Here is a 13,669-nt window from a genome sequence, read left to right as displayed (position 1 = left end):
CAACTGAATTTATGCAAATATTTTTTCAAAAATTTTTTTTATTTTTTTTCTAAATTTTTTTTTTAACGTTTATTTATTTTTGAGACAGAGAGAGACAGAGCATGAACGGGGGAGGGTCAGAGAGAGGGAGACACAGAATCTGAAACAGGCTCCAGGCTCTGAGCCATCAGCCCAGAGCCTGATGCGGGGCTCGAACTCACGGATCGTGAGATCATGACCTGAGCCGAAGTCAGCCGCTCAACCGACTGAGCCACCCAGGCACCCCAATTTTATTTATTTTTGAGGGAGAGATAGAGCATGAGTTGGGGAGGGGCAAAGACAGAGGAAGACACAGAATCTGAAGCAGGCTCCAGGCTATGAGCTGTCAGCACAGAGCCTGACATGGGGCTCGAACTCATGGACTGTGAGATCATGACCTGAGCCAAAGTTGGGTGTTTTACCACCTCAGCCACCCAGGATCCCCTGAACTTATCCAAATATTGATTGAAACCATTTTCTCTTCTGAGTCACCAATGAAATGATGAAGGCGTCATGATTTATTTATTTATTTATTTATTTATTTATTTATTTATTTATTTATTTTTTCTTAGTTCACAAGTTTATTATGAAAAACACTGTAGTGCTCTTGTGCAGTAACATCGTCTTATAGGAGGGGGGGAAAACAGTTCTGTTCAAAACAACTCACCAGGTTCTGACAATAACAAAGGACGACATGAGGCTGAGATTTGAGAAGGGAAAGAAACTGAGTGCAGACAAATCATACAATTAAATTAAACGGTATCCCTGAAAATAAAACGATTTCAAAACTCACAAGTAGAGGGGAGGCCTTGGTACTTATTTTAAAAATGTTCATTAAGCTCCAATGATTGTTTGCTGCTATCCTTATCTACAGTCATGCTGAGTAAAGCTATAGCTAAATGGAAATTAAATTGTATTCACGAGGTGTTAATGTTTACATCTTATTATCTGCAGTCTCTCAGAGAAAGCAAAAGTAACTACAAATAGCGCTATGCCAGAAACTGGTTTCTTGACCAACAATGTCGCTTCAGCATGCGATGAACTGGTTCATTCTAAAGTGGTCACGGCTGTTGATGACAAGAGGCTCTGTATTTTTATATGGCACATCTTTTGGTCCGTGTGAAAACAAGTTTTTTGAATGTTAACTATTCTCTGACATTGTGGAGTTACTGTTGCTCTTCCCATTTCCATTAGGTCAATATATGGTTCGTGGCAATACTGTACAAGTTTAAAATTTCATTACAGGAAGTAGTCTGGGGTACGACGAGTAACATGTGGCTCGCCTCTGCGAGGTGCTGGGTCAAAGTGCAAGAAAGAGTATTTTAGAGTATCATCAAGTTCCCTGATTGCAGCTTGATTACCACAACGATACCAATAGTTTGGGGCACTGAAAATTGTTACTACGTTCCGGTCGTGGCACCAGTTATACCCCTCCATCACCAGCTGGTGAGCTCTGGACACCAATGTGAGGCCACTGGCATGATTAAATGTTTCAGAAAGGTCTTGCCCAAAGGTGTAACCAGCTCCTCGAGGAGATATACCCCAACCACCACGATCATCTGGATCTGACCACAGCAAGTCACACATTGGACCCTCATGAGGAACTTCTTGTAGGCGATCGAGTGCTCTGATGTGATCCAGTGTATCTATGGATGGTGACAGGCCGCCATGTAGACAGAATATCTGCCCCTCCACCAAGGCTGTAAGAGGAAGGTAGTCAAACAGATCTGTGAAACATTTCCAAACATTTGCATTTCCGTATTTCCTTAAACACTCATCATAGAAACCGTACACTTGTGTGATCTGTCTGCTCTCATGATTTCCTCGAAGAATGGTGATGTGCTCACGCTAAGGAACCTTAAGAGCTACAAGCAGAGTAACGTTTCAACTGAGTAATATCCTCTGTCAACATAATCTCCCATAAACAAGTAGTTCGTATCTGGTGAGCTGCCACCAATTCTAAACAGTTCCATAAGGCCATGAAATTGCCCATGCACATCTCCATAGACGGTGACTGGACATCGAACCTCCTGCACGTTGGATTCTTTTGTCAGGATGTCTTTAGCCTTCTCGCAGAGGCTCTTGACCTGGGACTCGGACAGCTGCTCGCACCATTCCGCTGCTCGATCCACTGGTCCAGCTCCTTGGCGAACACCTTCTCGTCCACGATGCCACCCGCCCGAACCAGCTGCCGCCCGCCCACGGGCCACACGCACACGCCGCCGCCGGTTCCCGGGGAACTTGTGTGGCTCCCGGCGGCTGCTCGGCGCTGGCGCGAACCCGCGAGTTCTCCCTGGAGTCGAACTGGAGCCGCTGTCCTCCTCCGCTCCATCTAGTCCTGGAGCTCGGCTCTCTGTAACGGCGGCCACCAGCGTGGTGACATCACGCGCCGCGTCATGCCTTATTTATTCGGTTAGATTCTTGGCTTCCTTTAATGTGTTCAGTATTGACACTTTGACATATCTCTTGAGGATATAATCTAATTTTTGAATTTCTTATTGAGGGATCTCCTAGAAACCGGATATCCCTTTCAAAATCTTTTTACTGAGCAACCAAAGGATGCTATGGCATGGTTACAGTGACACATAATTTCTCTGCAGATTTTCTTTGGATCACTGCTTCTTTGGCCGTTTGTTTGATGTTGTGCCCAACAGTTGAGTTGTAGAATTAGCATTTTGGGGAGACTGGGTGGCTCAGTTGGTTAGGCATCTCACTTTTGATTTTGGTTCAGGTCATAATCTCAGGGTTCATGACATTGAGCCCCATGGCCGGCTCCAAGCTGACAGCATAGAGCCTGCTTCAGATTCTCTCTCTCCCTCTCTCTGCCCCTTCTCTGCTTGCATACGTGCGTTCTCTCTCGCTCTCTCTCTCTCTTTCTCTCTAAATAAATAAATAAACATAAAAAAAACTTTAGAATTAGCATTCTGAAAACAAAGCTCTTTCTTAGGTATCATACTGACATGACAGCATTGCCAGATGTATGGTAGCCGCATTGATCTCTGTCCACACCAAGTGCTATACTGAGTTTATTGCCTTCCTTCCGCTATGAGTGACAGCTGAAGTTACAGAAAAAGTACACACTCGTCATCACCATGTAAAAAGAAATTGTCCCCCTAGAAGCTATTAGGAACCCATTTTTTTTTCATTTATATTTGTCATCAGGACAATTATAATGTAAACTCTTTCCTTTCCTGGCTGCAGGACTCAAGGGATAGATATGCTAGAAATCAATATGCTATAACAAAGAGTTATTGTCATCACTAATCCCCATGGAGAAGCATCTTTATGAGCCACACCAACTTGCCAGCCTCGCTGCTCATAGGGTCCCCTGTGTGCCTCTGATTTTCCTTCTAGGATTTTAGTACTACTTTTGTGTTCCTAACAAGTCATGAGAAATTATTATTTCTCTAACCTAAAGCTATTCTGCTCTACACAATTTACACCACTAGAGTGATTTTTCATAATCATATTTAAAGTAATCTGTGTCATTAAGTTCATCATCAGATACAAAGATAGATAAATTAGTAACCAAATCGTTGATTTTAATATCTTCTTTCAGCAAAAATGAAAAATTACCAGAAAATTCACAGTTATTGTGTGGGAGTTGAAGTAAATGAATAGTTGGTATTAATTTTAGAAAGATACAGATAGGTCAAACATTCAAAAAACTTATTTTATGGCAACCCATTCAAAGTAACCTGGGACAGTATCAGAGGTAATTTGATATCATAAAACATGTGAGACAAACTGAGAAAATAGACTGTGTATAGGTAGTTGGGGTGGAGAGATGGAATAATATTACATCATAAGCCTTCAATATGTTCTTTTTTATTTGAAAGTTAAACTTCATTTGGAAAGGCTGAAATAATTATATGCTAATTTGAACAGCTAGGTTGTATGAGAAATGGCTTAAAACTTCCTTTTTGATATCCTCTGAGAGTTGGAATCCGTTATAATTGTCTTTCTTCAGATGGAAAAAAAATGTAACTGCTTTTCAAAAAGTGATTATTTCTCTTTCTCTTTTTGTCTAGAAATCGTATGCTTCCTCAGACAATTCCTTTTGTAACAAACTTTCCTCCTCTCTCCAGCCAGTTCCAGTGAGTTCACTTTTACAGGATCTGGGACTAGGACAGAAGGTATATCCTTGAACATTTCTTCACTGGCACTTCAACATGTTCTTAACATTTAGACAAAAGCTAGTATATATTACTATATACATGAACATATATGTATACATACATGCATATAGACAGTAGTCATTTTTTGAAGTTTTTTTTTAAAGGTGGAACATGTTTAACTTTTTTTAACATTTATTTATTTTTCAGAGACAGAAAGAGACAGAGCATGAGCAGAGAGGGGCAGAGAGAGAAAGGGAGCACAAAATCTGAAGCAGGCTCCAGCCTCCGAGCTGTCAGCACAGAGCCGGATGCGGGGCTTGAACCCACGAACTGTGAGATCATGACCTGATCCTATACCAGCCACTTAACTGACTGAACAAACTAGGCACCCCTAGACACTACTCATTGTAATGAAGAATTAATTTTCAGTACAAAAATAACAATTATTACCATATTTCATATTTATTGCTGACAATGTCGTATTTATTGCTGATGCAACCCACATGGCATCTTTGTCAATAATCTAAAAATATATACCTGGGTACAGCTACTGGCATTTCAACCTTCAGGCTTGGCAGACACTAATTCCATTATAATCTAATACTACGTCAACTCTGGCAAATATACCATTAAGCTATAATAATCACAACTGATTTACCCAATTTCAAACGTAAAACTTCTACAAATATAATGTGTAGAAAATATGATTTCATGTTCTTGTCTTCACATTAAATACATCCACAAAGCCTTAAAGCATATTGAGTTATATTTAGGTTAAAGGATTAACTGTTGTTTTTCTCCTGACAAACAATATACATTGTAATTAACCTCTTAATATTCCTTGTTTTCAAAAATCTACATACACACACATATTAACACCGACACCTACATACACCACAATTCAAAATACTGCAGTTAGAATATGATGTGTATTCATATGTTTTATATCTTCTATATTTATACCCTCCTGTTAATTCATTATTATAAAACTTAATCATAATTCCAATAAATACTTATTAATGAAAGTTAATGTTTATATAAGACTGTTAAAAATACATCTTCACTCAGTACTTTAAGGAGAAAATTCAACTATTCATATATTGAATATGAAAATTCAAATATTCATACTTGCCTGAGTTTATCTGAGCACTTATAAAATTTTTTCATTTGACCATGATACACCATTATGACATTGAAGTAAATTAAAGCATGCCATTATACATGACTCCTAGCCCCTCTCTTAAAATGGTGATCCACTAGGCATATGTATCAAGCCTTCTTCAAATATGCCATTAAAATATAGACCAAGATGTAAAATATTACATAATCAGTGTTAGCTAATAATAGCTAAGTTTGAGTGTTAATACTCTGCCAAAAACTTTTTGATTTTCTGGTATAAAAAAAACCACATTTCTATGTGAGAGAAAAAGAACACACTGAAGGTCATTAAGGTTAGGTATTAATCTGAAGTCATATAGCAAATATTCAGAGCCAAGCCTTGAACTCAAGTCTCTTTGTTTCAATCTTGTGTCTTTACTACACCACAGTCCATTGGTAAAGAGGTTAGCAAATTTTCTGGATTACCTATTCTTTTAATTGATGGGAAGGGACAAGCACATTCTTGAATTAAGCACTCATATCCTTAACTTTTCTGCTTTACTAACTCCTATCTTCCAAATCTAATTTTACTAAAAATTCACTTTATTGACAAGAAAAACTGGTAGCTGTGATCCAAACACATTGTTGTGTGAACAAAATCTTGATTGTCAATAAAAAAAAAAAAAACGGAGAAGGAAATATTTCTATTTTCCCAACCACCAACCTTCAAGCAGGAAAATAGCAAACAGGAAACACAGTTGGGAGAGTTGGGATGTATGTCTGTTTTTTAACACAAGCGTGTAACCTATTCAAAGAAAACACTCCAATTCTCTAGTTACGTCAGATAACCTGACACAAAAGAAAAACACCAAAATTCTCCCAGAACACTTGTATTACCTAGAAATCTGTTATGTGTCACATTTAAAGTAAGGTTTAGTCCAACCCAAATGACGTGAGAGTTTTGTTTTATGGAGGAGGAAGCAGATAGCATCCGTGAAAACAGGAAACAATACTAAGGGCTTTCAGCTACTTTACATACCAAATGCTAGTACTGGATAGAGTCAGAGGAACACAACTTTCACAATGACCTACAATAGAAGCAGAAAAAATATGTACTAAAAACTGTCTGTTTGCTTAAGAAAAAAGATGCAAAGAAAAAAGATTTGTATGAAATAATAAAAGACAGCCAAAACAAAAGGACAGTTTTTTTAGAGGCAAATCTTAACACGGAGATAACAGAAATAAGGAAAAAACTGAAGTAGAAAAACAATCCATATTCATTTGCAGGTTGTACAGGACTATTACCGGCTGGAAAAAAAGCACAACTTTTCTTTGGTTTCTTATAAAGAGCAAATGTCAGAAATTCAGAATATGAAGAAAATATATAGATAAATTAGAGAGAGGATTGATGGGGGGAGAGAACGGAGAGAGAGAAGGAGAAAGGGAAATAGAGAACAAATAAATATGCAGTTAATCAAACTTGTTCACCAAATTGTAGACAAATTAGTGAAAAACAACATGATTAGATACGGTACGGTATAAAGTATTCCAAGGCTAAAAAACAAACAAAACAAAAACAAAAACAAAAAAGTAAGTAACCTATAGTCAGTGGCATTTAGTCATGGCATTACTAAAATAATTAAATAATTTGTGCTCCCATTATGCTTTCTGGGATGGAAAAGAATTGAAGGTACAGATAGCCCTCTGGGAACTCCCATCTTCTACAGGTAATGTTGTTAACGAGATAGGTTGGATCAGTGGGACACACATTAATCCTTAAGAAACTAAGAAACTAGTCAAAACCTAGGACTCAAGAAGGAAATTTCAAAGTAGTAAAGGAGTAAGTATAATGCCTGTTATGATTATGGCTTAAAAATAAGACATTGAAGGTAAGTATTCATTTCTGGAAAATAAATTATGTTAATTAAGATTTTTTTTAATGTTTACTTATTTGTGTGTGTGTGTATGTGTGCGCGTGAGAGAGAGAGAGAGAGAGAGAGAGAGACAGAGAGAGAGAGAGAGAGAGAGAGAGAGAGAAGAGAAGAGAAGAGAGAATCAGGAAGGGGCAGAGACAGAGGAAGACACAGGGTCAGGGCTCTGAGCTGTCAGCCCAGAGTCAGACATGGGGCTCAAACTCACAAGCTGTTAGATCATGACCTGAGCAGAAGTCAGATGCTTAAGTGACTGAGCCACCCAGGTTTCCCAGATGCTAATTTTTTAAAAATATCAAACTGATTGCATAAACTTGTATTACATTTATGAGCATGACTGAGAAGGGTGCTTCAAATAAAAAATAAAGAACAAATATATCAGTTGATGGAATACTACTTGGTGATCAAAAAGAATGAAATCTTGACATTTACAACAATAATTAGGATGAAACTTGAGTGTATTATGCGAAGTGAAATAAGTCAGTCAGAGAAAGGCAGATATCATATGTTTTCACTCATATGTGGAACTTGAGAAACTTAACAAAAGACCATGGGGGAAGGGGAGGGGGAAAAATAGTTATAAACAGAGAGGGAGGGAGGCAAACCATAAGAGACTCTTAATACTGAGAACAAACTGAGGGTGGATGGGTGTTGGGAGAGAGGGGAAAATAGGTGATGGGCACTAAGGAGGGCACTTGTTGGGATGAGCACTGGGTGTTGTATGTAAGCGATGAACCACAGGAACCTACCCCCAAAACCAAGACCACATTGTATATACTGTATGTTAGCCAAATTGACAATAAATTATACTAGAAAAATAAATAAATAACTAATTAAAACTAGGTTAAAAAAAACTAGCTGTCAGTGAGAAATAGAACAACAACAACAAAAAAGTAAATAAAATTAGAACTCAAGTGGTAAAATAGCCAGTAAAGAAAATAATAAAGAAAATATAGATACATATTTTAGAAAAAATAGAATTCATTTGAAAGCATTTAATAGAGGAAACAAATTATGTTTATAGAGGAAAATGTATTTGAAAAGATAATGAAATAAAATATCTTTATATAAATACACACGTATATATAATTTACAATAATCACAAATTTACAAAGAAAATTTTATGAAATAAATCCCACTAGATTTATGTGATGTTACATTTTTTAAAACATGTAATTATTATATTATGTATATTAAAGATTAGGGTAGATACATAATGTATGAAAATCAAACATCTCTGAAAATTCGTTAACACATTAAACCATCACTCATCTTCAAAATATTCAAGGAAGAGCAAAGAGTAAAATATAAAGTAACAGCTTTATTTCTTTTATCTACCATCCCTAAAATAAACATATATCACCCATATATGATACATGTTTGAGCTCATTATATTAAGATATTAAAATTTTAACATTTATTTATGTATACATGGAGTTAAATTTTTAAAAAATGGTATCTCAGAGTAAGTTTTGACCTCAATATTTTGTTTTTTTGATTTCTAGTAATTAATTTTTTTCTAATTGCTTCTTTTTTTTTTTAATTTTTTTTTCAATGTTTATTTATTTTTGGGACAGAGAGAGACAGAGCATGAACGGGGGAGGGGCAGAGAGAGAGGGAGACACAGAATCGGAAACAGGCTCCAGGCTCTGAGCCATCAGCCCAGAGCCCGACGCGGGGCTCGAACTCCCGGACCGCGAGATCGTGACCTGGCTGAAGTCGGACGCTCAACCGACTGCGCCACCCAGGCGCCCCATCTAATTGCTTCTTTTAAATAGCTATGTTATGATTTTAAAATTAGCTTTATGCTCAGAAAATGTGCATCATTCCTAGAATATTTACTTTTGGTTCTTTCTCTTAAGTTATTTATATTCATACTAAACAGCAGCACTTTGTTCCACAGTTTCAAGATGGGACTTTTAAATTTCTTTCTGGATATAGCGTTCATACTCTGCAACAAGAGCCCAGTGTATCCTTGATCACAGAGAACACCTGCCTATTTTATATTCGTTTTACACTAAATATTTTTTTTCTTCCAATCTCATCATTTCCAGAGGGAGGCAAAATGTTCAGTTCAGGAAAGTTTATGGCATGTGTCATTATGTCAGTCCAAAGATTATTCTGCAAACAAGCAAAAAAACTAACAAAAAGACTTAGTACTCAGCAGGGCATTGAAATTCTCCTTCACAGCACAGCAGCCAGTGATACAAATTGAGTTTCACCCCATGGAACTGAAAAGGAGCTACTCTCAAAAAGCTTGATTTCAACCTTAAAAGATGGCGGTTGTCACGGTAGGTACCATAAGGGACCCTCTTATTATTTTACTCTTGTATCATTATGCTTTAAGAGACTAAATTCATCTGGATTCTGTTTCAAACACTTGAAGAAGTCACATAATTATATGGAGCTAAAGATACATCTGAGATTTATTTAAAATACAAGAGGAGATGATAGTTCTCTAAGAAACATTAGGTTCTCAGAAGAAATCTTTGTAATTAGAGATGGGTCTGATAATATGACGATTTTTTAATTTCATTGACAGGGTATATTACTCTAGTTTGTATGCTTTGTCACAGAGTTGGTTAGCTTATTTCTCTAGTGCTGAATATGAAAATATACTTTGTAAGAATTATTTTCTCTTTGAAAGAATAGCTATTAATGCAAACCAAAACATCTGGATAAATGCATGGTAGAAACATATAGGAAAAACAAACACACAAAAAAATGTGAAAAGGGAAGATTAGCCTAGGAAAATACTGGAAGCTATTGGGGGAGAATTTTTAATAAATGCCATGTACAAGCTAACCTTAAAAAGTGATTTCTGATTTCTTACCCTTTGTTGACAGAAAATAAACAGATAGACTGTAGAAGGAACCAATTAATTTCTTTTTGCTTTGTCTCTAATGATACAGACCTGCTTGGGAAATAGAGCATAATGATTGGGGCAGCATATTAAAATTTGTGTTACTTTTACATGAATTCTCACTATACATAGGCAAGATTCTCATTTAGCAATCTCAAAGCAAATCAGCCCTCTAATTTTCATTATAGCTAAAATCTCAATGTAACAATACAGTAAGTTTCTAAAACAAAGGTCCTTCTATTTCCTTGGTCCACAGTACTCTTAGTATTTTGATAATTTTTCAAAGCATCCAGAAGCCAAAATTAATATTTAATTCTATTTAGTAGGTAGTTAAGCACACAAGCTTAACAGTAGTTGTTTCTGTCCAAAAAATGCTGTTGTTCCTCAAAAATTAAAAATATCCCACAGCATCCCTTCAATTCAGTGCAACATACAAGGGTGCCAGTTTGGGAACCACTTAAGTAATTTTGCTTGTAAATCTTTATCTAAAATTTATTTGAAAATAAGTTAGGTTTTAATATTTGTTAAATCAAATTTTATTATATGTGTAGAGTTGTTATTAAAAATCATTTTTTTCTTATCAGAAGCAGGGCAAAAAGCTGCAGAGAAGTTTTACTTCCCTTCACTTTTTCAGGCATTTCCATTTATTCAAATGTACATTATCAAATAATTCATACACACCTCATACAATAATATTCCTCTCACAGAAGGCTTGTTTTTTTTTTTTTTTCCAAAAATAAAAATAAACCCTTTCCTGGACAGGCGCAGTTCAAATGGACTTTCCTCAATTTGAGCTTTATCAAAGAAAGGGATAATTTTAAAGATCCATAGAATTAAACAAAAATGTTATTTTTACTGAAGATGAATACTTAAAATGTTCATGACACAGGCAGTGGGAAATTTGCTGCACATAAGACAGAATTGCCAAGCATTTGCTCTAACAACATATACTTTACTTTAAAACTGGGGACAATCTCATTACCATCATTTTATTCATTTAAAAAATTACAACCTAGTTGAGATCTACGTCAATGTCACCGTCCTAAAACGCAATGTGAGGAGACAGGTTCTGTAATGTCTAATTTCCTTCTTGCCAAGGTAGTGCTAACAGTGTCATTATATATTGCAAATATTCACCATTATATTCAAGTGTTGTGAAAATGCGAGATCAGATCATGGATAAACATGGATATATTCACATACCTTTTTGGCAGCTACTGAATTTAACGATTTGAAATAAGTAATGAGTGAAATGTTGGTAGAGATATTGAAATAAATAGATGGCGAGACAAACATATGTAGGGATAGACTGTGGCAAAGTGTCAGTAACGACACTGACAAACAAACAAATGACATTTTTTTGTTTTTTATAATTATTATAAAGTTAAAAAATCATGTACAAAATTCCAAAGATACAGAAATGAGCAAATGCATTTTCTCTAATTTTAGAAAATAAATAGAAGCCCTATTTACTTATATTTAGTATATATAAAATTTTAAAGATATTTCATATTTTATTTCATATCTTGAGAGTTTTTTTTTTAATTTATTTTTCAACGTTTATTTATTTTTGGGACAGAGAGAGACAGAGCATGAACGGGGGAGGGGCAGAGAGAGAGGGAGACACAGAATCGGAAACAGGCTCCAGGCTCTGAGCCATCAGCCCAGAGCCTGACGCGGGGCTTGAACTCCCGGACCGGGAGATCGTGACCTGGCTGAAGTCGGACGCTTAACCGACTGCGCCACCCAGGAGCCCCTATCTTGAGAGTTTAAAATCTGTCTGCCACAGAATGATATTTGCCTATTAGTGAATTTTTGCCCTACTAAAAGAAATGTTTGATGACCGATAATAGCATTTAATTCATTGAAAATCTATTGTAAATTAGTGTCTAACATTTTAAACTACATTTCCCAAAATTTGTACCTGTTTTTCAAAATAGTCAATGAAAATGATTACAGGAGATTAGCAGAACATGAACACTTGTTTTAATTATATAAGCAATTAAATATAAGTAAACAGAACAAATGGAAAATAAAATTCTCTAATATTAGCAATACTGACTGACATTTTTGGCCATCTACTATATGCCAGAAGCTCATTTAAGTTAGATGTATCAATTCAATCTTCAGAAAAAGCCTGTAAATATTGTTATTGCTTCATTTACATGTAAGAAAAATAGATATTTAGCTCTACTGGTAAGTTTAAGATTTGTTGTCAGACAGTCTAGATTTCCATTCTTAACCTCAATTTTATAATGTGAAGACAAACAACAAAACAAGCCCTGTAGGTTACAGATCAAAGTAAAAATCTGTGACATAAAGTCTTTCCTTTCCTTGGAGTTTATATATTGAACCTGACTTTGTCTTAGTAATGGCTAAGATTTCACATTGCAAACAATTTGCTTTCTTTTGTTTCTGAAAAGGAATATAAAAATATATACATGGTTACATTTTTCTGTATTCTAACAAACTAGATAACTTACTGTGTAGATTTTAAAATACTCTTCATTTTGCTTTTGATAAATATTACAGTAATATGGAAGAATATAAAAGTTTTAAAATAGGTTTATTGAGAGACAATTTGCTTACAATAAACAGATTTAAAGTGACAAATTTTATGTTTTACAAATGCACATATCTTTGTAATCATCAAACCAGTTAAGACAACGAGAACATATTCATCACTTCCTCCCCAATTCTCCTGATCTCATACAAAATTTAAAGGAAAACTGACCCCTTTATGGTTATGGAATTTCCTTCTCTATCCTTGACAACTCTCCCTGCTTTGAAATAGGCTCTGCTTTAAATTAACATAGCCACTCCTGCCTCCTTTTGATTAGTATTCAGATGGTATGTTATTCTTCTTCCATTTCCTTTTCTTCCTTTCCTTTCCTTTCCTTTCCTTTCCTTTCCTCCCTTCCTTCCTTCCTTCCTCCCCTCCCCCCTCCTCCCCTCCCCCCTCTTCCCCTCCCCTCCCCTCTCCTCTCCTTTCTTCCAGAGACAGCAATGTGCCTGAGAGAATGAGCAGGGGAGGGACAGAGGGCGAGGGAGAGAGAATCTCAGGCAGGTTCCACACCCAACATGGAGCCAGTGGTGGGGCTTCATCTCATAACTTCAGCATCGCAACCTGAGCCTAAATCAGGAGTCAGATGCTTAACCGACTGAACCACAAAGGCACCGCTCCTTCCATTTACTTTTTATCTATATTTAAAGTGGGTTTCTTGTAGACAGATGTAGGTGGGTCATGTTTTTGGATTCTTTCTGACATTCTATCTTTTAACTGAAGCATTCAGATCATTGATTTTCAAACTGAATGTAGCTGGATTAACATCTACCATAAGTTTCTGTTTCCTATTGGTTGCCCTCAGGTTTGATCCACTTTTTGTCTTCCCCTCTTTTTTAAAAAAGAATGTTCGCTTATTTTTGAGAGAGAGTGAGAAAGAGAGCACTAGTGGAGGAGGCACAGAGAGAGAAGGGGACAGAGGATCCGAAGCAGGCTCTGTGCTGACAGCAGAGAGCCGGGTGCCAGGTTTGCACCCACAAACTATGAGATCATTACCTGAGCCAAAGTCAGACACTCAACAAACTGAGACACCCAGGCACTGTCTCTTTCTTTTTCTTTTCGTTTTTTTGCCTTTTAT

The 13,669-nt window shown here is 36.4% G+C and overlaps 1 protein-coding gene and 1 non-coding gene across 2 annotated transcripts; both read right to left on the bottom strand.

Annotated features, from left to right (window-relative positions):
• Positions 1-586: 586 nt before the first annotated feature.
• On the bottom strand, positions 587-2,133 carry LOC122470396 (serine/threonine-protein phosphatase 2A catalytic subunit alpha isoform-like). Its single transcript, XM_043557924.1, is given in 2 exon segments — positions 587-1,895; positions 1,898-2,133. Coding segments are annotated over 2 exon segments (732 nt in total). The 5' UTR covers positions 1,992-2,133; the 3' UTR covers positions 587-1,257.
• A 1,926-nt stretch (positions 2,134-4,059) lies between these two features.
• LOC122479286 lies at positions 4,060-4,183 on the bottom strand. The gene has a single exon (XR_006296331.1). It is a non-coding gene; the product is annotated as a small nucleolar RNA SNORD22 (small nucleolar RNA).
• Between the last annotated feature and the right edge of the window lie 9,486 nt (positions 4,184-13,669).

The sequence above is a fragment of the Prionailurus bengalensis genome, chromosome B1 (genome assembly GCF_016509475.1).
Source record: "Prionailurus bengalensis isolate Pbe53 chromosome B1, Fcat_Pben_1.1_paternal_pri, whole genome shotgun sequence".
Classification (NCBI taxonomy): Eukaryota; Metazoa; Chordata; class Mammalia; order Carnivora; family Felidae; genus Prionailurus; species Prionailurus bengalensis.
Note: the sequence above shows the minus strand (reverse complement) of the source record. Positions and strands in the feature narration are given on the sequence as shown.